The sequence below is a fragment of the Tyto alba genome, unplaced genomic scaffold (assembly GCF_018691265.1).
Source record: "Tyto alba isolate M040663 unplaced genomic scaffold, T.alba_DEE_v4.0 Super-Scaffold_6, whole genome shotgun sequence".
NCBI classification, from domain to species: domain Eukaryota; kingdom Metazoa; phylum Chordata; class Aves; order Strigiformes; family Tytonidae; genus Tyto; species Tyto alba.
In genome coordinates this window covers 31055936-31080935 of record NW_024881327.1, presented here as the reverse complement: position 1 = coordinate 31080935, position 25000 = coordinate 31055936, and the positions used below count along the sequence as shown (strand labels likewise).

The 25000-nt window shown below is 40.2% G+C and overlaps 2 protein-coding genes across 7 annotated transcripts in view; one reads left to right on the top strand and one right to left on the bottom strand.

Moving 5' to 3' along the window:
- The window catches only part of LOC122154880 (translation initiation factor IF-2-like), a 44226-nt gene extending 35387 nt beyond the window's left edge, over positions 1–8839 (bottom strand). The window contains exons 1-3 of the mRNA XM_042807885.1: positions 8765–8839; positions 6036–6147; positions 4777–5556 (exon numbers count right to left, since the gene is read on the bottom strand). Coding sequence (XP_042663819.1) covers positions 4777–5556; positions 6036–6147; positions 8765–8839 — 967 coding nt within the window. The remainder of the gene's footprint in view (positions 1–4776; positions 5557–6035; positions 6148–8764) is intronic.
- Positions 5309–25000, top strand: part of TBC1D1 (TBC1 domain family member 1) — a 113491-nt gene continuing 93799 nt past the window's right edge. For 4 of the 6 annotated variants that reach the window (XM_042807663.1, XM_042807661.1, XM_042807662.1 and 1 more), the window contains exons 1-2: positions 5745–6271; positions 12727–13242. In XM_042807663.1, coding sequence (XP_042663597.1) covers positions 12826–13242 — 417 coding nt within the window. In that variant the 5' untranslated portion in view covers positions 5745–6271; positions 12727–12825. Of the gene's footprint in view, positions 5388–5744; positions 6272–12726; positions 13243–25000 lie in introns of those variants that run through there. The other 2 variants (XM_032998959.2, XM_042807660.1) reach the window with 2 other exon arrangements.

Below are 25000 nucleotides of genomic sequence, written 5' to 3'. Positions count from 1 at the left end.
ATAACCAGACTTGAATTGGGAGCAGAGGCACTAATATTTTACCCAGAAATGGGAATTGCCATGACTAGCATAAAGAATGCTTGCAGTCTGGCCCGAACTCAAGTGTAAGGGAATCTCTGATCTCTGACTATCCCTAGAGAAAGGCACATCCCTAAGTTACCAAAACCATGTAAAATGAGCCTGATTTTTATAACAGATGAATACACATAATTCCAAAGAAAGTTGTAAACATTTGGTCCTATACGGGATCATGCCTAAGAGGCTTGGGAGGGAAATGCCTATAGACTGAGAAATTAGCATAGTACTAAAAACCCTGCCAAAACCCCCCAAAACATAGTAACGCTTTAAGAGTAGACCAATGGACTTCACTTGAAAGCTATTGGGTTTTTTACTGTTGACAACTTAAATCCACCTTTAATTTTTTTTTTTTTTTCAGTAAACTTTAAGAAACAGTTTGGCTGGAAGGAAGTAAATACATTTCATCTTCCTTACAGGCTGTGAACTTATTCCACAGCATATTAGGAAAAACACAAGTATTATATTTGAGCTTCAGAATGATTTAGTTGAGACTTTTGCTGTATAAGAACAAATCATACAAGGATAACTGTAATTCACTACAAAAGAATATTTAATATACAAGCAATTATTTTCATATTGTACAAGTATGTGCTTAAATCTGTGACTAATTTACCTACAGATTTTCTGTAAATGAAGTTTCCTGCTCGTGACAGCTTTTCAAAGTTCCAGTGATGGTGGGTTTTATTTTGACACACCAACAGTAAGCAAATCTTATATCCTTGTTTAACAGTCACTATGAACAACAACATTAAAATTATATTAAATTAACATTTGTCAGGCACCAGAATAAGTCTTTAAAAGAGTGGGGACTTTTAGGATTCTGTTGCTGAAGGTACCTGGATGCCATGCATAAACCTAAAAATCTAAAAATTAATTGTAAATAAAAATAATCACCAACAAAACTGTTCTTTGCCCATAAATACAAAAGTAATCAAAGGCAATTAAATAAAGCTGAATTGCTTTCCTTCATGGTACTTCTTTGCACTATATAAGCACACAAATTCATCAAGGATAGTATTTCTGCTCAACTTCCAAGTAGAAGCCAACATTTCTCTTTTGTATAGCAATTGCCAGGTAACTGAAATGAGGCCATGCACCATCAGAACACTGTGCATAATGGGATAAGCCTATTAAACTGTCCAATCATATCCTAACACCCACCTAAATAAAATGTAATATAAACGATGGCATAGCAACAGCAGCTTCCAAACAAAAGGAAAAGCTTAAAATAATAACACAATCACTGGTAAGTCATTTTCAAACGTATTTCTGAGAATGAAGGGGAGGGAGGATTAATCATGACATCTGAAATGTGCAAACACACACAGACAGCAGCAGGCAGGATTTGTAACAGTAGCTCAACTCTTCCTTGATGCTCTACTCATGATCAGCGATAACAAAAAGCCTCTTGTATACAAAGATAATCAGTAACTAATGTCACTGGCATGCATTCCTCCAGCATATGAAGTAGGCAAACGTGCTATAATAACATCATTCAAATTTTGTTTATGAAATGTCTGGAACTATATATAAATAGCATCTGGAGATACAATGTCATTGGATAAGAATGTAGTACCTCATCCAAAGCTCACTTAAGTCAAAGTACTGCAAAACAGTATCATGACCTTAATAAGGTACAGATTTACATGAAACAAATCACAAATAAAGATTTAGACTGTTTTATATAATAGCAATAGAAATTCATCATGCATAATCCAGAGGGAAAAGCACAGAGGATTGTAACGCAACTGAAGCACAATGTGGATGCCCACATTCAAATTCATAATCCAAAACTGCTCAACAGCTACCCAGTTACAGAGCAACTTGCACTCTGAAAGCATCTTGGGTGGAAACTTAAAACTTCCTGTTTGCCTCATGGTACTTCAAAGGGTGAATTCACAGTCACAGCAGCCCCAGATTTTGCCCTCACCCACGGCCAGGCACATTTAGCCTAAATTTGTACTGATCTAGAATCCTACCCCACCTGGGATCAAGTGAGTAGATGCTTCCTCACCTCAGCCTACAAGAGAGGCTTCACTGCCCACATGTTCTCATAGTGTGCCTTGCACAAGTGTATTCAGGTTCTGTACAAAAGGCAGTGGTGGGGTTTTTGTTGCATTTTTTTAAAGTGTGACTGGACAAAGATATACCTGGTGTTCTTTTATAGATCATGTTTGCAGAATGTGGAAAGCCCAGGCCGATTTTCCTCCTCAATCTGAAGAAGTTAATATGCTGGTAGAATGTTTTAGTTAATAGGCTACTGTAAAAAAACAAAACAAAACAAAACAAAACAAAACAAAACAACAAAAAAAAAAAACAACCCCACATTTTTTTCCTTCCTGTGAAGGGAAAAAGAACAGAAATTTACTGTTTCAGAAATTGAAAATTATTAGTAAGTCTGGTGCTCAGGGCTTTCACCTGAATGCAGGGATTGCAGTCCCTGGAACACATGGACTGGAACATAGGACCCCTGTTTCCTTCTTGTTTTCACAAGTGAAACTTTTTTTCCCCCCCTAGATAAGTAATTTTCATCAAGAAGCAGAGAAAAGGAATGCTGTCCAATGTAGCCTGGAGGCAGATGATTCGGTAACTTTGATGGGAGGCAGGCTGAACGCTTGCAGCTTTACCACATGGCTATTCAGAAGCACTCTTTTGTCCCATGAGAGTTGTTTCCCTTGTTATCATCAGTCACACCAAAGCCTTTTCATATCTAAATGCTCCTCGGTTCACCCGATACAGCTTTAAACTCTTTCTTGTGCATTGTTTCTAAACCCTCTCTGCAAATAATTTGATTTCTGTCGTAGTATTAAGTCTGTATTACCAGCATTAAAATTAACCGTCACTTACATGTACACTGCTAACTAAACATGGTAGAGTTTGCTCCAGATGCTTACTGTGACCTGAGCATTTCTCCACTCTTTCTCATTAGTAATATGTTGTTATTTTTATGACATTTTCATCTGTCGTTGAGCTGATGACAGACATCAGGCTGACACCTTCTAAAACCATTGATAGATCTTGTATTTTTAATACTTGGATTTTTAAGTTAGTTTTAATTAAAAAGAAAAATATTATAAAATGAAATTATCACAAAATATTGCAAATGTTGTACGAAGATTTCCTTTCTTTTTGAGGTACTCATATACTATATTTTTACCACACTTTACCAATAAGCATTCTAGAAATTGGTTGAATTAAACGAGTGACTGTTCCTGAATAGTTTTTCGAGGTGTTTGTCAAATATAAACACTTCAGGTTTTTTTTGTCTCCTAAGGAAATATTTGATATTTACTTGAATGAAAAAAGGAGACTTTTTTCAAAATTGGAGCAAATGGAACTATTAGATCAATTAAACACAGTTCTTACCCAAGGTGTTTCACTTTGTTTATAAAATACTGTATCAGAACATGAGTAATTTGACAAAAAACTCTGCTATGCAAAGAATTAAAACATATGAGCCAGAGATAACGGGAAAAATAACAGAAGGTCCTGTGAATGACTTCAAGCACAGTCTGATTTCTTTCCCAGCTATCAAAGAGGAGAGGAAGAAAGGGTTTGTATTTGTGACGGTCTAGTATTGCCTTCTCTTGTTGTTCAAGGATTTCCCAAGCAGCAAGAAATAGTCTCGTAGGATCCTTATCTGTTTCATTATTATCTTCTGAAAGGCAACGGTGAAGCAATAAAAAAAGTCTTCCTAAAATCATTGGTTAGTAATTTGGGAATGCATGAGCCCCAGCTGAAGTGCTGGAGCTGTCTGGGTGGGGATTGCATCTCACCATCTTCTAGAACATGATTACCAGAGGCATGCAATGCCCAGGCAGCAGGCTTAAAACAAGTGAAAGGACATGCTTGTCTCGGGTACTAAGGTTGGCAGGGGAAAACTGCAGTAAGTGTTGTCCTTAGCTATGATGGTTTAAGACAGTAAAGGGTTTAAGATGGTAAGACAGGCATGGTTTGCAGAGAGGTGGCATGCCTATTCCCAAAACATGTAAAGGATGTCACTCAGAAACAAGAGGCACTCCTACCTATTCCCATGTGTGAAGAAGCAGGAAACCATGAACTGAGTACAGGTTGGAAACAAGTGCTCTGAGGGAACTGATGCCTTCATACTTTGATTCACATATCAACAATCCTACAAAAGTACACCTAGAAAGAAAAAGCCATATAGAAACAACCACCATACACTTTTCAAGTATGGGACGTGCTTACATACCAAAATGTGACTTGTATTTCATAACCTGGGGCAACATTGTGATTGCATTTGACAATTTACTTGACTTTCCCTCACAGCACAGCACACGTGCAGCAGCAGAGCAAATTTCCTTGAGAAAGCTCTGATTCTACAAATGCGTGCAGGCTTAAAAGTAAGTAAATCAGTGGTCTTACTGCCAAGGAGACCTGAAATTAATTGAGCGCAAAAGCGGTTTGCAGACAGGACTACAGAGGAGTGTAATTAAGTCTCCTGATCCATTCATTCCTTATCTTCTCTGGAAACTGAAAGACCAACTACTGCCAACTTTTACCGTAATTTTATATACGTATATCTGTGTGTGTGTGGCTTCTCACACCTGCAGAGGGCTGCCCAATGGTCAGGGCTGGGCCTAGACCCAAGGCGGGACTTGCCCACTTGGGATTCCAGGTGCCGGGCTAGTTCAGTTTTGTGGGCAAGCTTCCCTTTGAAAGTGGTTGCCGCCTTACCTTCTGTGCTCACAGCTTCAGCTAACCTCGCGGTCCAGCTGGGCTCACCGCGGCAAGGCGACAAGGACACGTTCTCTGCGGGGGACGAGAGGTTGTGACAGACACACGGGGCAGCGCCGCCGAAACGCTCCCCGAGAGGGACGGAACGGGCCGGGCGAGGGGGCCTCAGCTGTCCGCTGTCGCGACACGCGCGCCCGTCTGTCGCCGGCCGCCTGTCCCTCTCCGCCTGCGCCGGGCCGGGGACCCGCCGCCTGTTGCTATTTTTGCCCGCGCTGGCGGGGCGGGCGGCGAGCGGCAGCCGCTGGGTGTGCGGCCCGGCCTCCCCCGCCAGGTAGGGGCGGGCTGGCCCGTCCTGACCGGGGAGGGCAGCAACAGGAGGCGGCGGGCTGCCCCCGGCCCGGCCCGGCCCGGCCCGGCCCAGCTGCGGCGCCCTCGCTGCCGCTGCCCTGAGGCGCTGCTGTGGCTTCCCCTCCCCCGGCCCCACGTCCGTTGGCAGCTCTGCCCGTCTCCCCTCAGCGGGAGCTGGGCAGGCGGCGCCTGACAGCCCGCGGCCGCTGCCTGCCGAAGGCGCTTCCTTGCGGCGAGCACATCCTGCGGCGGCGAGGCTGCCGGTAAGCGGCGGCCGGTCAGCCCCGGCTGGGGCTCCAGGCCTGGCGCGGGGGGGGGGGCGGCGGTGGGGCCCCGGCTGCGGGCCGGCCCCCGGGGGAGCGGGGCTGGCGGGGGCAGAGCTGCGGGTCTGGAGGGGGGCGGGAGCGGAGAAGGAGGAAGCGCGGGTTTTAGCTTTGAGGAAGTGAAGGAGTTGAGGCGAGAAATGAGGCGTCCCGCCGCGGGGGGCAGCTGCGGGCGGGGCGGGCTGCTCCCTGCGCGGGACCCAGACTCTGAGGCGGCCGTGAGGAGACGGTTGGGAGGCGGGTGGGGGCCGGGGCCCCGCTCCGCTCCGCTCCCGCGGCGTGGGTAGGGCGGGCTGCCGCCCTCCCGTCCCTCGCGGCAGGGTCGCGCTGTCGTCGGTCGGTCGGTCCCGGAGCCCCCGGCGAAGCCGCGGCACTTGCTGTGGCGAGAGTATTGCTGCGGGGCGGCGGGAGCGACGGGGCGGGAGCGGAGCGGGGACGGCGGGTCGCCGGTGCCGCGCTTCTTAGCTCGCAGGGTCCTGGGAGGAGAGCCGGCTCCTCGTCAGAATAACCGAAAGACCTGCTTGAATTTAATCTGGCGTTTACCTCACGTGCCACGGTCTGGCTTTTAGTTCTTTTTCGCACTCTTGCCTGCACCTTCCTCCCCCGTCAGCGCAAAATCGCTCGGTGTAACTCCTCCCAGGACCTGCTCCTTCTTAGAGGAACGCAGCGACCCTTCCCGCAGGGGTAAAACTAACCTTTCCTGCAGCAGCACAGTTTAGTTTAACCTTAAAATCCCCACGCACTGGCGCAGCATTTTTATGGCCCTTTAAATTCGCGCACTAAACTACCAAGGGAATGGTCTCTTGAAACCACGTTTATGAGAGGTATGAAACAAATGTGGTTATTTATAGTGCAGTTTGAAAAGATTGAGACGTTTTATGCTGTGTTGTGTTTAGGAGAGAGGCTAATATGGCAGATCTGCTGTAGGAACCTTTTAGGAGTGCAGATGGTGGGATTTGTGCCTGCCGTTAAGCCCAGAGATTGAATGGAACATTGTCGGTCAAAATTAATAAAAATATACATCTCCTGAATGGCAAATACATCTGAGCTGATGAATATGGTTATGCTTTTAACTTGTGCTGAAATAGAAATTTGGCACAGTTTGTTTTACTGAAATGCTGGAAGTCGTAGGTGATATGCAAAAGTAGAAATGCCTGCAGGTGAGAAAGATGACAGGCTGGAAGGAATGTGAAACACATTCAGTGATAAGTGAATGACTTGACACTTTTTTCACTTTATAATTTGGTTAACTGAAAAGCTGGCTGCAAGTATTTTGGCTGTGTATATGCAATTGAGTAAAAAGGAATGGCATTCTGAGTGTAATTTACCAAGGAAGCTTTCTTTTACAAAGACTTTTTTAGTGCATTTCGGTGGTAGAACAGCTCAATGTTTTGTTCAGGTCTATGTGAGGCTGACACAGAAGACCTCAATCATCAGTGTATTAATTTCTGTGGACTCTATTAAGGAAATAGCAACAGGTGTCAAGGGCAGGAGTAGTGAGCTATTTTCTTCATTCAGTAGTTCATTATAAACTTGTATGATTATAATCAAGAACATATTACCATTTTGTTGGAATATTTTTTTTATTAATAGTCTATTTAATTTTTTTAACCAATTTGAGGAGTGATATACACGCTGCCTGTATCAGTAAATGTTTTAGGTGTAATTATTACCACAAAAACAAATGATTTGCTCAGAGTATGTGGTGGAACATTATTCAGGGCCACATCTGAAGCTGCTGACGGCACTGGAAAGAATCTTTTAAAAGTCAGCATTTAATGCATGTGTATAAAAAAAGAATGGAAATGAAAAATAATTTCCTGACTTCTGGACTTGCACATGCTGTTGCCCACAGCAAGCCACTGCTCCAGAAGGAAACAGATAATAAGTAGCTATGAGATAAAAAGAACATTCTTACAATAGAAGGGCAGTGTCATGATTCCAGGTGCCAGTTGGAGTTAAATTAAAACTATCTGAAAACTGAGAGCAACCTGTGGTATGATATCTGAACAATCTAATTTAACTACAGAAAACAGGCCAAAAATGTTGTTTGAAGCCTCAAGAAAAAAAAGATAAATCTTGCAACTAGCTGCCCCATAGAACAATCTAATGGATGCTGTATTGTGATACCAGAGAAGAGGGTCATTTTGTGCATATCGATGGAAATATAAAAGGACCTCTTCTCCACATTGACCATATCATGACATACCTAATACATATTCTCATTTGTGTTTTTCCATATATCCTGCTAGGTGGATAGAGAAATCTGTCAACATGAGTGAAGACAATGTAAATCTCAGTCAGAGATCAGAGAGATGGAGAGGAGTGGTATTTTGTTTTGGCTTGCATTCCAGAGCTCTGGCTGCAGGCCAGGTCTCCTCATAATCCTTAAGTAGTATGATATTTCTGCTAAAATAATCAGTGGTGAAGTGCAGTTGGTACTAGTGCCCCTGGTTCCATTTTTTGGCAGGGTTCAGCACTAATGTCATACAGAGAAGAGCTGAACAAACTTGTGTTCTTTAAGACCAGCTGTTTTTCACAAGACCTTGCTATGTGGTTGGAAGTTTTGCTTAGCTTCATGGAGGGGAGAAGGAAAACTGACTTACAGAAAAAACCTGCTGTTATGTCAGCAGCCTGATGTGGAGCAACTGCACAGTTGTCTCTCAGATTAACTGCAAAGGTTGAGGAATCTGGGGTCTTTCTGTTCAACAACTCACAATTCAAACTCTTCATTTAATCATTAATGTACGGAAGCTCTGACTGCTTCTTTGCTTGATGCATCTTTTAAACTTGTCAGTTCTGCTGTGGGTCCTAGCACTCCGGCTGCTCCCAAACCAGGGGAGTAGTTGGAGGAGAGTGAAGGATTGCTTAGATCAACAGTTACCTATGTTCTGAACAAGTGTCTGAAATTTTTGGCCACATGTCAGTATTTGATTTAGTCCAGTACAGAAGAATGATAACTCTTCACCACTGTAGTTTCTGCTTTATTTGTGTGTGTGTTCTTTTGGTTTAGAACAATTTATCTCCCTTCTTTGCCATTTTTTCTGTATTAGCTTGAGTCCATCCCAAATCTGCCTAGTTTTCCCACAGCTGTCAAAAACTGATTTCCAGTGCCCCACTCTCCCAGGTTAATAACATAGCCTATTTTATCTGTGTCACAAGGTTCTCCTTCCTAACCTCGGAGCTGACCTGGCCCCATCTAACTGGATGGCACAGAGCCTATACATTGTCCTCATGATAAAGTCTTTGCTCTCTTGAGAGAAGATGAGTTTTGAAGAATGCTGTCCTGCATGATGCGCAGCTGCTTAGACATGTACCTTCATGCAGGGAGAACCTGGGTTCCAGAATGGCAGAAGTACTAATTTTTGTAGCTGTCCATGCTGTCCTGCCATCACCCTCACTTCTCTCTGAAGGCATCTGTTTTAGTTTCTGGTGACATAAAAAGATGAGAATACAACTTAATTTAGGAGAAGAGTCTGGTATATACACGCACACATTTTAAAACACAGTATCAGATTTTGCTAGAACAGCACTATCAGCGTAGTGTTGCATGTTTTCTAAGCCTGCTCCTCGCTTGTGAAAGTGTCTGGGTTGATCACAGTGAAAGAGAAGTTGAAGACGAAGAGTGCATGTATGTTCCCATGTGTATCTTTCACTTTAGTCTGATGTCTCCTAGTATAGAAGGTGGGGTTAGATTTTAGTGTGGTTTGTGCAAATATCATATGTACTACAGTTTCCCTGGCTGTTTTTATGCTGATGGAGCAAATACAGCTAAATCAAAGCAGGTTAAACAGTGATAACATTAAGTACAGTTTGGAAAATACTAACGTTTCTCAGACAGGAGCAAAGCTGTTAGCCGAGGAGTGCCATTCAAGCTCCTCTCAGCTCTAAGTGCAAGGGCAGTGGAGATGCTTCAGAAGATGATGATGGTGGGAAGAAAGAGGAGTTGTCCCCGTTGTCTGTGAGCACTGGGAGAAGAACTGGAGGCATTCAGCGTGTGTGCGAAGCAAAGCCTGGCTGTCTTCTCTTAGCCCAGAGTAACGGAGCTGAATGGCACTTAGAGCTGTCAAGGGAAGATCAAAGTTTAGTTGAAGGAAGCAAGTGGGCGGCTTTATTTTTATACCTTTTCTATTCTCTCTTGAATTAAAGGTGAGATAAGCATTTGCTTTGAAGGAGCTGTTTGTGAGTTAATCAGTCAGACACTTGGGAGGAAAAGGGAACTTGTTCAAGCCTACTGTACGAAGATGGATGGTAAATGGGTACAGCACATATGGAGTCAAGTTTTGGAGGGGATGAACTGAGTGGTGGCAACCAGAGATGGGTGAAGGTGCCAAAATTCTGAGTGTTGGAGTCAGGGCAAATACAGATGGACTCGGAGCACAGACACTCTTTGCTCATAATGTGTGCTTAATTTTATGGCTGGGAATAGGCCTGTTGAGATGAACAGAACTATTTTTAGGTCTAAATTAAGCAATTACATAAATACTTCGTGGTCTTGAAGTAAAACGTAGTCCTTGGTGTAAACTTAAGGGACATTAACCCCGTCATGATGAAATTGGTATACTTTCTGGTGGGATTTGCATGTAAATTAAGATAAGGATGACAGGAGGAAGAAACGAAGAATGTCTGGAAAAGGGAGATGAAACATGCAGAATGGTAGCACAGAATGATGTGGAGTAGATAAGCAGACCTTCTGATTCTGCTGAATTTGTGCTTTAAGAAGCTGCACTTTTATCCCCTCTTAACATGAGGAGAAACCCTAGCATTCTGACTTCTAGTTAACTTGTTTTGATTTAGTATTAACCATTTTTCTTTAGAAATAACAAATGCAGATATTGGAGTATTTCTGCTGTTGACTTTGTAAGGTGTTTATTTTGTTAAAGAGATGAATGCCAAGAAGCTTTGCATTTATATTAAATACATTCCAGCAATACAGTGTTTGTTTAAGTATGACAGAGTATCAACCTGGTTTTTTTATATATTGTTCAGTCCTTAGAGTTAACGTGCAAAATAATGTATTATATTGTGATACTTATTTCTATTTGAGGCTGTAGTGCCTTGTAAGTCTGGGGTAAAAGAGCGTGGTAGATGGTGGTAATCCAAATGAAGCTTCTCTTCCTTGAAAAGTTGATTTAAATGAGGATGACTTTGTTGTATTTTTACATGCATTTTCTTTAATTAAATTAAAAAAAAAAAAAAGAGTTTGGAGAAAACAATTGAGAAGTATGGTTACAAAAAGTACGTGACTAGTAGGTCATCATCCATGCAGTAGCTCAGTTCTTCTATTTTCAACTGAGAATGGAATTTTCTTAGGCTGTCTTATCCTGAGATGATTATGTATGCCACCAGATGACAAGAACACTAAAAGCTAAAACCTCAGTTTTTATGTGTTTTGGACTGCACACCACTGTAGGTATGAATGAATCCAATCTTCCCTGTGGTTGCTGAACAATTTTTTATTGTTATAGTTAAGGAGAAAAAATTTGTAATAGTTTGTCAAAGAAGAAGAGACCATTTTGATTCCTGACAGCTGCAAAACTATAATGATAATTGTGTTTAGCAGTCTGTATTGATAAGGTGTAAAAATGCTTCCTGAATCTGCTATCCCATATGATGCAATGCATTTATATTTATCTTAAAGATGGTTGTTTTCTTGCTTGTTTGTGAAAGAAAAAAAAAAAAGTAATTGAAAAGGAGTTGTAACATAATTGAAATGAGACATAAAAATTCTGGATTTTTGTGGCCCTTTTTCCTTCACCTCTCACACACACACACACATATAACACACACACACACACACGACACACACACACAGAGGTTTATAAAAAGGCTTTTTAAAAGAATGTTCTACACATCTAGAATTTCCATCGTAACTTTTTTTTTTAAGATTTTTTTTTTAAATCCTAAAATTTCATTTAATTTTCAACAAGGTGAAACAGTGTTAGAAACTCAGTTTGAAAATATTTTTACAAGGACAAATAAAGGACAAATTTTATTGAAAGCTCGTGAGAAAAATACTGCTATTTTTGATCATGTTTGTAGATGAACAAAGACAAGAAATATTGTTGCCACAGTAAACAGATGCCATTTATTAAATACTTGTTCAAAAATAATTAAAAATATTTTGGAAGGAGTTCTTGGGACTGCTTATGTTGTTTTTAATAGGTCTTTTCATGGGAAACTCAGAAGACCGAGGGTAGACTGGTGTCATGGTATTTAAACATCAGCAATTATAGGCCTGTCAGCTTCTCATCAATCTCACACAAAGTAAAGAATCAGCTGAAACCAGATTCAATAAATGAGGAGTTAAAACATGGTAGTATAGCAAATCCCAATATATGTGTTTTCATAGACTGTATTTTGCAAAATAAAATTGATAGATAAATGCAATTATTGGACTTTGTCACTAAAACTACTCTCATGTAATAACAGTAGTGGTAGTAGACACTGAATATAACAGGGTTGTTTGTAATTTGGTTCCATTTGATATTTTAAGAAATGAAAATGATACCATATCAATGTGGCAAGCATTAAGTATTCCTGGATGGCTGACAGGTCTTAAAATGCAGTCATGAGTCGTGAATCATCACCTGTTTTTTAGTGGGATGCTGTAAGGATTGTCGTTCATCTCTGCCATCTGACAGGTTTATCAGCAATTGGTCAGTGGACTGCTGCTAGCTTTTTCAGATGACCCACCATTTCTGGGGCATTACTTAATGAAAAAGTCTGGTTGGTAACAGCCCATAATCGCTTGGCAAGCTATACCTAAGGAAACAGCTCTGTGGTGTTAGTAGCCAAATTCAAACTCATCCACCTATAAACAAGAAAGATGACCTTTTTTTTTTTTTTTTTTTTAAGTGTGAAAGTGTCTCAGCAAACACTAACTTCAACTGTCATGAAGGTCAGAATAGCTCAGCTGAGTTCTCTTTGTGATAATAGGATTGAAATAGGCCAGTGTGATCCACATGTGTCTACCCATGAAACAGCCACAGGCTAGAAAGCATGTGCATTTTTGAGTTTATTACTCACTAGATGGTTTAGCAAGGGTTATAAAGCAACTTTTAAATCAGGACTGACGTTTTTCCCAGCAATGTATTTAGTATTGTTATGGTTGTTGGATCTGAAACAGTAAGGTCCAATATAAGGGAAACATGCTAGATAGATCATGGTAGATGATCATCATGTCTCTTCTGATGTTAAACTATTAAATGCTTGGGTTACTGGTAGTTCATTTTTCATAGGCTTCCAGCACCTACATAACTATTTATTTTCCTTTCAGAACCCTTCTGTTCCTTAATCAAAGGAACCATCCAGATATCGTCATTCCATGGAACTGAAATACTGGTGAATTAGACCAGGTTCCCTAAAGGACTGTAAAATGGAGCCAATAACTTTCAAAGTTAAAAAGTGTCAAACACCTAGTGATTTCTCAGCAAGTTTCAGTCTCCAGCTCGTTGGTTCTCTGCCAGTGCATTCCCTAACCACCATGTCAATGCTGCCTTGGATTGTGGCAGAGATCCGAATGCTCAGTACAAAGTCTTCCAAAGAAGAACCTAGCCTCAGCCAAATCCGACTTTACATTTCACCAGCGAGTTTGCGATGTGAACCAGACACCGGGAAAATCCAGCAGTGGGATCCTTTGATTTATTCAAGTTTGTTTGAATACAAGCCACAGCATGTCCACAAACTGATTCACAACAGCCATGATCCAAGCTACTTTGCTTGTCTGATAAAGGATGGAGCAGCAAATCAGCAAAGTATCTGCTATGTATTTAAAGCTGATGATCAGACAAAAGTAAGTAAAAAGAAAAAAAAAACAAAGCAAGCAACCCTGGAATTGCTTTTGTGTTGTTTGAAACCTTTCACTAGTGTAGAAATCTTAGGGTTGTGTTTACAGTCAGAGACTGGGTCTCACTAAAAGTTACTGACAAGCATCACTTTACTTGATATTAATGGTTCAGTTGAATATGAACTGTTCAGTATGTGAAATGAAAGGTGTGTAAATCTCCTACAGGATCAGAGTCTGAATATCATCAGCTTAAAAAACACTTTAGTCTGGGATATGGGCTGAAATCTTGGCCCTTAAGTCAGTGAGAGTTTTTCTGTTGATGTCACTAGGGCTAGGATTTCACCCTTGAACCACTGTGAACTTTATCTAATCCTGCGGTCAGACCTCTCAAATTTCTGTTTTCCTGAGTTGAGACCTATGTGACTGGGAAATAGAGATACCTCCATTCTCAGAAGGAGGAGGAGGTAGAGTGGAGCCTCCATATGTAGCATACCTCCAACCACAGGACACTGTAGAAACCTTTTCCTAGCACTTTACTTTTAGGTATAAATTCTGGCAGATGGTGTCAGAGATTGGGAGAGAGGCCACAGCACAGTGCTGTGGCTCTGTGACATGCAGGCTTGCTGCTGCATGGTGTGAGAAAGGAGTTGAGTGTGTATGTCTCACGCTGTGGGTGAGATTTGGCTCAGTCTGCATTTCCTAGGAGCAAATTGTGTCCTTGCTGAAAAGGTAGAAGTATTAAAAATAGTCGATCTCTTCTTTTGTTTGAGAGTAATGTGAGACAATAACTCTCATGAATAAGGTGAGTAGAATTTGGCACAAAGATGTTGTGACCTACTGGGAACAAAACAGTGACGTATCCTTTTCCTCTTGAATGTAGACTCTAGTTACAATGTTGGAAACCAGCATCTTACTACATGCTGCTTGCTTGACTCATAGGAAATGAGCTGAATCACCTTGGAGGTACTATGTGAATATATACCACACATGGGATTTATGCCAGCCTGCCCAATAGCAAAACATTGTACAGTTCCAAATCCGTGGTCTCAAGCTTAGAGCTCAAAACATATGGAAACAGCTTTAGTTAAATCCCCCAAGATAAAAAGGCAGTTTTGGTAACTTAGAAGGCAAATATGTTGTAAATCATAAACATGCAAGTGAGAAATCTTGTCAAGTTAAAACGTAGAATACCAAATTTATGTATGTAAGGCAGCAGAAGTAAAGAATAGATGCTTCAGAACTCAGCATTGAATAGAAGTTGGTAAATGCATTTTGCAGTTTGCTCATGCACTTATTTTTTCCTTGTGATTTTACAGGATTATGGTGAGTGTACAGCACTGATCACCTCCGATACATTTGCATTTCCATCTTCTCTTGCAGCAAAAGATTGAAGTACTTTTTCTTCACATTTGGTCAAATTCCTAGACGTGTGTGAAATGAAAGAGAACAAAATAAGTGTCTAGTTACATTTTCAGCTGTGTCTACATGTTCTTGGAGGCAACACTCAGAATTTTTGGGTGCCTGTTTTAACTATTTAGCCCCAGATTCACATAGCTATCTGTCCTTTCAAAAACTCCTATCCAGCTGGTGTCATAACTTGCCTTGATTGCAAGGGTTCTTCCTCTTGACTCTTTTGCAGGCTAGGTTCCTAATTAGGAGGTAGACATCTAATCAACATTTGTGGACCTATGTTTTAACAAAGCCAAGTGTTCTTATCTTCTAAAGTGAAGCTCTGCCTGTTTTACTTAAATTCAGTGTAATTTCTGATTAATCGACCTATCTACTAAGTCTGTTATGTTTTATAGGGTGTTGTTACTCTGCCCTGAATATTGTCATATAATGCCTTTTAGTTAATTGGTGTTTGTGTATTTATCAGCTGACGATGCCTATTTTGCAGATACCCAACTTGAAAGCATAGGAGTGTACTGTATACCTTTGTTACAAATTCAGGGAGCTGTTTGTTAAAAGCAAGTGAGTTGGGATGAAGAATTTGGCAATATGTTGCTGCAGTTTATGTTCAGTTTCAGAAGAAACAAATTTTAGAAATTGGACCTGTGCAGCCTGTGTGACTCAGCAGACTCCTGTGCTGGTACTCTTGCTCCTGAGGACTCGTTTTTCTATTTGCCTCAGCTCTGTAAAAGAGGCATGGTAGTCCAGGTAGGTTTAGTCAGAGAGTTTACATGTTCATAACAACTCTTTACCCAGCAATCTTGGACCTCCAAACTTTTGTGATAATTGCATTTCAGCTATTTTTACTTGAAAAAACCCAACCAGTTACTAATTACAGTAATACTGTAAACTGCAAGAACCACAGTTCTTTGTATCTGCATAGATAAATCTGTAGTAGGGCTATATTTGACAAAGAGTTCTCAGATTAGGTCAGATCTGACTGAGGATTTGAAGTAGAGGGTACTTTTTGGCTTTGCAAATAAGTTCTGAGTATATCCCCACCTTAGGGTAAGTAGAATAAAAGAGAGCAGAAGGATGTCTGTGGGAGAAGTAGACTAGGAAGATTAGTGTGTTAAGATGAAAGCGGGTAAGTAGAAGACTAAACAGTGAAGGCCTTTGAAGAGGAGAACAAGAAACTTGGACTTCATGCAGTCAGAGGAATAGCACTGGAGGTGGTAGAAAGTACAGAAATCCATGAATGATCAGGCTTTTAGCATCAGCATTGCAGATACAGCTGCACTTAATGGACTTCAGTCTACTCTTTTATATATACAAATTGTGTGAGAACATATACTTTATTAGTGAGGGATTATTTTACTGTTTAATATGAAAGCATTTTGTTAATGGGAGATGTTTTATTTGCTGTGTAATGTCTAGCTAACTTCTAGAATTGTTGGGGGTGTGGGAACACATGCAGTGTTTTTCCTGTTAGGTTCATTGTTGCTCCATAACCAACATATCCACTTCAGAGAAGAAATCAGTAGACTGGTAATTAATACTAAATAATGTCAGGATTCTTTGCAAGGAATTCTTTGTTCTGCTCCTCTTTAGAAGTGAAAGAAAAGGCAGTGCCCTATTATGGTCTTTATCTTCACTCTGTAGGATCTTGTATAATTATTTCAATTGCATCATCATAGCAGTATACAGCTCACTTTCCCTGCTGGTATAGCAGTAAGCAGGGAAGGATAAGAGAAGCTCTTCTGGCAAACTGCTCCTTGGCACATTACTTGAAAACAAGCATGATGATTCAACTCTACTTAATACTAAAAGGATGGGTTTACACTGCCTAGGGACAGTTTCTCTTATGGATTAGAGTTCTCTTTCTAAGCAGTTCTATTGAATATGGGATCTGGAGCCTTATTTCTTCATATATAACCTCAGTAAATTTCTACTAGTTACAGATGGTGGAGTTTCTTATCCCTTCACCCCCATTCTGTGGAAGTTCTGATGAGGCTTTATGATTGAGTAATTTCTGCCTGAGGGTGGGGCTGAAGCATTAATGCGTAATCTTTGTAGGTGCTCAGGAGTGGAGCTTGATTCAATTATATTGCCTGCAGGGAACTTAAGAAGAGTACAGATAAATTGTAGATGAGGATTATGCATACTGTGTTGAGTAGTGGTGGTGGAAGCTGAGGAAAAATTCACTCTCCAATAAATCTGTGGTTGCAGGATAGTACCTTTATAATAGGAATGCGGCCTTGTTGAACAGCTTGGCCAGAGTGCTTGGGGGGTACTGTAGAAGTGCGATGACTTAAATGAAACATATAAGCTACCAGCCTATGTATGTTCCGAGCAGCCTCTGGTCTGACATTTGCTTATGTTCCACAGAAACATGATGTAATTGTCCCAACCGTTGTTGTTGAAAGCTATATACATTAAAAATTATTGGCGTGTTTTTGTCCTACACTTGAAATGTGTTGGCTTGGAAGTGTTTGGAACTGTAGGTGAGGTGTGCTGTTTCCTTCATGAGCTCACTCTCCACAAACACAACACTGCTGTTCTTATGTAGGAGACCTTGCTTTAGCCCATCCTTCACTGAGGAATGAGAGAGATAGATAATGGGAAGCTAATGGCATACCGTCACAGGACATCTCTCTCCATCAGATACAAAGTAGCCAAAACATTACAGAGGAAGAGTAATTTCTGTTCTTATTTTCAGTTTGGAAAAGTAATTCCGTGTGCTATTATGTTGATCTTTCTTTGGTGTATCAAATGATTTGTTTTACTTAGGTATATTTAATCTTATTTGATGGATGCTTTAGCTGGCAAATGGAATACTGGTCACTAGTTTATCTGATAATGCCCTGGGTTAGTTTAGATTTAAGGCAAGGTTGTGCTGTCCTTTATTATACTTTCATATTTATTGTAAATAAAGAATAACATTTTTAAACTTACTGGTTTTACAGAAGTCTGAGTCAAAGAGGGCATTCAGTACCTCAGCCTTTTCCATCTCTTGTGCTCCATTCAGAAGGAGACCCACATTTTTCCCAGTATTCCTTTTCTCACCTATGTAGCTATAGAAGTCCTTCTTGTTACCTTTGGCATCCCTTGCCAGTTTCAACTCAGGGCGGGTTTTGGCTTTCCTAACCATGTTTCTACATGCTCAAACAGTTTATATACTCCTCTCAGGTTATCTGTCCCTGCTTCCACCCTCCATATCCTCCCATTTTATGTTTGAGTTTTGCCAGGGGTTCCTTCTTGATCTGTGCAGACATTGCTACCTGACTTCTTGGTCATTTGGATGGACTACTCTTGAGCTCGAAGAAGGTGGTCTTTGAATAACCACCACCTTTCTTGGACCCTCTTCCCTCCACAGCCTTTATTCCATAGTACTTTTTCAATTAGATCCCTGAAGAGGCCAAAATCTGTTCTTTGGAAGTCTAGAGTTGTGGTCTTGCTTTTTGCCCTGATCCTCAGGATCCTGAACTCCACCATCTCATGGTCACTGCAGCCAAGGCTGCCCTTGACCTTCATATCCCCAACAAGCCCTTCCATGTTGATAAGTATGAGGTCCAGCAGAGCACCCCTCCTCATCACCTCCGCTGTCACTTGGGTTGGCAAGTTGTCATTGATGCTGTCTGGGAACTTTCTGGATTGATTATGCCCTGCTGTGTTGCTCCTCCAGCAGATACTTGGGTGGCTGAAGTCCTCCAGCAGAACCAGGGTCTGCAAATGTGAAGCTGTTTCTAGCTGTCTGTAGAGTGCCTCATCCACCTGTTCTTCCCAGTTACAGGATAATAAATTCCTGTATGCAGAGTAAAAGTCAGCAGACAGCACTGTCACCTTTTGTTAGTGAAGCAAATGCTCAGAATGTTTGAAAGTCTCTAGTCTCTCCTTTTTTCTTTCTGTGATATGAACTGGAGGTTTAAGGTTTTGAGGGAGAGCCTAGAAACTTGAGCCTGATGTCTTGTAAGGAGAAATATTTCTGTGACATTATCAATGACCAATGCAGAACTAGAGTATGAAAAAATGTAAAAAGTGCAGTTCAGATTTTGAAAGGGTTAAGTTCAGTTCTTTTTTTTTTTTTTTTTTTTTTTTTTTCCCCCGAAGAGTCTGAACACAAGTTGTCATAACAGCCTGTAATATATGCTTGTGTTTACTGGAGCTATTAATGCTATAATGGCAAAACCCTGAATAGAACTGTTCTATTTTATAGAGAAATACTGCTCATGATTTAAGCAGGATCACAGCTGCACAAGACATACACGAGCCTCCTTGCTTCTTCTAAATCTTCATTCCGTAGTGTCATAAATCAGGGATAGCTTTTGGCCCGGGAACTGGGCTTTTGGTGACTGCAAGAATGTTGCCATGAGAGTTGCAGTGCCCACATGGTTGCAGGGAGCTGGGACACCTGCTTGATACCTGAGCCTGCTCATTGACTTTGCTTGTGCTGCATCTACCCCACAGCAGACACAGATAAGCCCCATCTCCTTACCCTGAGGCACTTTTTAAAATGTAGCACTTTGCCCTGTTGTTGAGCTGTTTGGTTACAACAGTGATTTCTCCTTTAGTCAGAGGTCTTCATTTCTTTTGGTCCTCCAATTGCTTTAACAGTTACTATGTTTTTAAACAACCTTCACCTACTTTTATGAATTACAATAGCTTATGCACTTAAGTAGATGATGCTGCATTACCTGGTGTGCAGTACTCTTTGTTACATGTTGTTTGTGATCTGATTATGTGCTAGAGAAGCTGGTTTCAGATAATCAACACTTAGCGCTCTGTGAGGCTGCACAGAACTGATGATGTGAGTGAACTTCACATTATTTATCTATAAAAGGAATGGCAGAGGCCCACTGAACTCCAAAGCTGTTGTGAGGCTTAGCTTCGTGACTGAGGATTCTTACAGAACTTGTTTTTACATTAGACTCTGAGATATGGCCTCACGATGTATCTCATTTTTAATAGCACCATTTCCCTTTCTTAAAAGAATTCAGGCAAGATAATTTTAAAGATAGAGGTGATCTTTTTCTACTGTATTTTACTGCTTGATGACTCTAGGGAAATTAAAATGTGGCTCTTCTTTTGCAAAAAGCATAAAACACTGAAACAAAATGAGGTAACTGAACTTATTTCAGTACAACTGAGAACTTAATTTGGCTGTTTTCTGCCTCCTGTTCATATGCACCTTTGGGGTTTTTTTGATGAAATCTATGTAATTGCAAACTGCTAGCACTTCTTTTTGGTTTAAGAAGTCTCTCCTGTCTCCCAAATGCTAACTGAAGAAATTAATGTAAAAAACAGAAGAAAAAAAATCCAACAGAACAAATGAAAAATCAAATATATATTTATGCACATACATAGAGTCTGGTAGATAAATTAGGTCAAAGTTTAGCTGTCTAAATCTTAATAGTTCTATATAACGCAAACAACCAGCTGTGCTTTAGATACTCTCGCAATTAATCAGGCTTTATGCTCATCCTGAGCCTAGAGCATAACTGTGACTACACCAGCTCTATCTTGGGATTTGTTGAAAGAATTCATGTATGTGGACTCTTACAGGGAGCTTTAGAGGCAAATGACTCTGTCCCTAGCAGCATTATCCCAAGCCTTTATGGGGCTCTTGTCAATCTCTAGAGTGACTTTGTGAAATCCTAGCTCATCTAAGTGACCCTGTGTTCACCCTCATTTTATAAGAAATATTGTGTGATTTCTCTCAACTTCATGTGTGATTGCCACATGGAGGAAGTAATTTGTGAAACACCAGTGCTGTTTCCTGACTTAGTCAGAGATCATGTCTTACCAAGGAAGATGAAATTAATCACTTCTTGTAAAAAGAGATGCCTATTCCCACTCTTACAGCAGCAGCACCATAAAAATTATATTGTGATTTCTTTAATCTCCTAAATCATACAGAAATTTCTGCTATAGAATGACTAACAAAAACTCTCACTGTGATCTCAAAAGTATAGTATTCTGTATCAGATGACATTGTTAGCCTGTTTTTCAACTTAAATAATATTGAAAGTAGCTGTGTGTTACTTGTGCCGTTACATGTACCTTATTTTAGAGCCAGAGTTCATGCCAAGATTGTTTATTGTTCCTTTACTTTTTCTGTTGGGGTTTGTAGCAGAAATACAAAATGGTAGAACTGAGGCTAAAACATAATTAGCAGATTTGTGACGGCTGCTCACCTGACTAGTAACCATTCCTTCTGTCTTACAAGGTCTGATTCTTGTGCCCAGTGAAGTCCAGCATAGCTAATTGGAACCGTAAGATCCAAGCATCCCCTAGAGTTACAGCAGAGTTTCCTTCAGAAACTTCCTCTTCACATAGAGAAGAGCTACCTTAAATATCTTCCAAGAGAAGCTCACTCTTAACAACTTAGTCTAAGTTCAGCTTTTGGTGGCCTTCCACTCTGTTGGTTGCTGAGTTTTACATTCCCACCTTTTCCCCTACTCTTCTCTTACACTGTGGTATCATTCAGTGAGGCAGATCAGAACAATTTAAATATTCCAAAAGGAAAAGTGATACAGATTCAATTAAATCAGCATCCTAATTGGATCACAAAACAGTTTCATGAACATCTTCGTGAGAGTCAGGTAGAAGCAAGGCCACACTATCTAAAGGAGAAAGAAGGATGGACCTCGGATCCCCAATTCAGTCAGTCTTAAACTGCCATTCAAGTGTAATATCTGACGAAACAGTAAGAGGATCTAATAGCTATCCTCTGTCAAAAGAGGCAATTCTGTTCTTTTCTCTTTTGATCCATCCCTTGATATACATTCTCAGTGTTTTCCCTTGTGCTGGCGTTGATGTTTGTCCAGCTCTGTGTTGAGCTGCTTTGGGGGATAAGGTAAAAAAATTGAAGTGCGTTCTGCTCCAAACCAATTCAGTGCACCTCGCTAGATCACCTTAGGTGTTTTGTCACATTCCAAGCTGACATAAATTTGGAGACTAAAGTGAGAATATGAAGTAATTTCGGAAGAATTTTTCCTGGTACTTTCACAAGCAGATAGTGGAAGTAGGGTGCAGCACCAGAGGTACTCCAAAGTCTGTCCAGAACGAAACCTATGACATTTCTTTGTATGGTGACATAGATCCTAAAAGTACTGCTATGAGGATAGATAGAGGTGCACGGGGAGACTTGCAGGCTTACTTGGCCTCTGTACACAGAGCCACCTAGAAAAAGTGTCACAGACTTTGAAGTCTGTCCTGCAATAACTGTGTGAGAAGAAATCACTGCATACCTGCCCAGTGAGTCCAAAGATGGAGTAGCCTTTCTCTAAGAAGACATAAACAGCATGGGAACAACCTGCGTGCTGCTAAATATCTTCATACAGTCTTGTATCTGCTGCTGTTTTGGTGATGAGAATGGAAAGCTTTTAGTATACTTCCATGATTTACATACACCTAATTGTCTAAAAAGTACTAGTGAACCTGCCCCTGAGGGGTTGAATGCCTTGTGAAATACTGTCATGTGACAATTTCTTCATTTTTTATGGCTCCAACCTTACTCTGGCACTAACTTTCTGGTATTTATCTTGTGCTTTATTTATTTCATTTCCTCAGCTGGAATAATTTCTTCCTGTGGTGCTGATCCATACCCTCACAGAGAAATAATTTAACCCTCTGTGACCAACTTCTTAAACTTTGCAAGGGTTTAGTGATGCTGTTGTCTTCAAATTTGATTGAAAAGCTTGAAGATAAGTTAGTGTGGAAGATGAATCTGAAAATTTGAGGGTTTGTTGAATCTGCACATTTTTCAAAGTGCGATGTAGGTCTTCAGCTGCGAGGCTATGATTTATCCAGATATTACCCCAGCACTAAACATGTTAAATTCCCCAACTTCACAAGTGGTAACAATAACAAAATAGGTAACAGCGAAGTTATTCAGCTCACCTTACTGTAGGTAGTAAAGTCTGTCTTCTGCAAAGGTGTTGGGTGCAGTACACACAAAGTAAGTGAATGGGTCTCCTCATCACCTTGCAGCCTAGTCAGACCTACAGCTTAAAACCAAATCACAGCCAGCAGAAAATTCCAGGCAAATTAAACATAAAGTGTGAGTTGTGTCTGTGGAAAAGTTCAGAGTGAGAAAGAGAATGAGCCTAGAAACCCAGATTGCATACACAGAATTAAGGGTTCAGAAAATAGTTTGATCTATAGCAGTATTGAATATTAAGCTGAATGTACAATACTACAAAGAGGAATAATTAATGATAAAGGAACTCCAGTGTATTTCCTGCAGTTACCCACTGCTGTGGCTTGCTGAAATTAATCGAAGACTAGAGAACATTTGGAAGTATGTTGCCTTATTGACCTCTAAACACAAGTCAGAAAGTCTAATCTAGATTCAGTAGATGGGTTTTATTTTTCATTCAATTAATTAATAGCCATAATGAATATGAACTATGCACGGTTGTGATGTTTTTAAATTAACTTTGTGGGTACATGGTGCAGGGATAGTTGTATGCAATTTAAAGCCAGAAAGTGTATTTTAGAGGGAAAAAAAAACAAATGCTTTGAAAAGGAACAATTTTTATAAAAAAATTATTCTTACCTAATACAGCGTTAGTTTTCATGGCACACAGTACAATAACATATTGCACACAGTGTAATTTAGTTAGTGAAAGAGAACATTCAAAGCCTATACAATCTGTTTTTAAACATGTGGGAAGATAGCTTTTGTCAAATATATGAATAAACAAAGGCCATATCTGTTGTGTAGGTTAGTACAATCTCTCCAGACAGACTCAAGAGTGGTTCTGGCATGAATCAGGTTGTAGGACTGGGTCCTACATCAGTCATCTTTCCTCAAGGCTATATAGTAAAACCAGAAACTTTCTATTTTCTCTGCTTCACAAATTTCTCTGAAAAGCTTGGGTTTTAGATTACTTGGAGCTGCTTAAACATGGATATTCATGTTCAGACAATGGTGTGGGTTTTTTTTTTTTTGTTTGGGTTTTTTTTTGTTTGTTTGTTTGGTTTTTTTTTCTGATTCTAAAATGGTCCTAATGGACAAGTTCAAGCCATCCATATTAAAATATGAAGATGCCAATTCATAAATTATGATATGGAGTAAATCACCTTCCTGAAATAGCTCCTTATTTTTCCATGCAATCAGCTTTTCATTACAGTTTTGCCTGCATTGGGCTGGCATTTATGCTGTGCCCTCAAGGTCATCAGATGTGGGCTCTTTGGCTGTAGTGGAGCAGAAAACTAAAGCAGAGGAGGCATATATAACTGCTGTATTTACTTTAGCAGCACAATCTCTCATCCTGTTATATGTCAAAGTGAATAATGGTTACAAATCACTGTTGTAAAATCAGTGCTTTCCCTTGCCTGGTGTAGACACAGTTGTTCTGTATTTCTGTTTTTTTACCCTCTCTGTGGACATCAAGTTATGGGAAGGGCTGTGGGAAATATTTTCCTAAAGAATGATTTGTGTGACTGGACAAATACAGGCTTAAATGGATATGCGTGTCTGCCCTAAAGGTTGATCATTGAGGATCTGATACAAGGATTGACTGGATAATGCCAGTTTATACTTGGTTTGTCCTTTGTATGAAACTGCTCGTTGATGTGGACTTCTCCTTTCTTTCCCACCCTCCCCCCACTTTACCCAGAGTGACTGTAATTGAGATCTATTGCTGGTCATAAAAACAGCTTTGCTGCTGGTGATTCCTCTTGCATTGGGCTAAGTTTGATCCTTCTACATAACTAATTGAATGATTTTTATTTACATGCTTCTTGTTTCAGCCTTTAAAAGAACCCCACAAAACTAGTTTCACACATGCAGAATGTGATTAAAAATTATATTCTTAGTAATCATGTTGTATTGTGGCTTGTTGAGTTGCTTTGTTGCTAATATGCTGTGCTTCTCATCATAACATACAGAACTTCCACAGGAAGAAAGAATAACAGATAAAATTCATAACTTTTAATTTAAGATTTCTGAAGGCCACATTCATCACGAAGGTGAAAAATAGTGTTTACAGGTAATATCTGGTGATGTATTTTATATCTAAACTTGTGGCTAACTGAAATGGAGGTGTTTCTTTGAGAGTCTAAAAAGTAAATTGTACATAAATGTTACTTCTGAGTCTTTGATACTGGAAATCTGTATGCACTTTAAGCTTAGGCTAGTTCCACTGAAGACAACAGAAATACTTGCAATAATGACATTGAACACGCTTGTAGATGCTTGCTCAGTTAGCACCTAAAATACCTCATATATTATTCTGTTTGTTTGTTTCTTCAGATAGTTACGTTGTTCCTATAGGAAAAAAAATGGTTTCCAATTTCTCTAATTAATTCACTTAGATTTGAAATGAAACAGAAGCACTTTTAAAACCATATAAAAAGAAAAATTGTA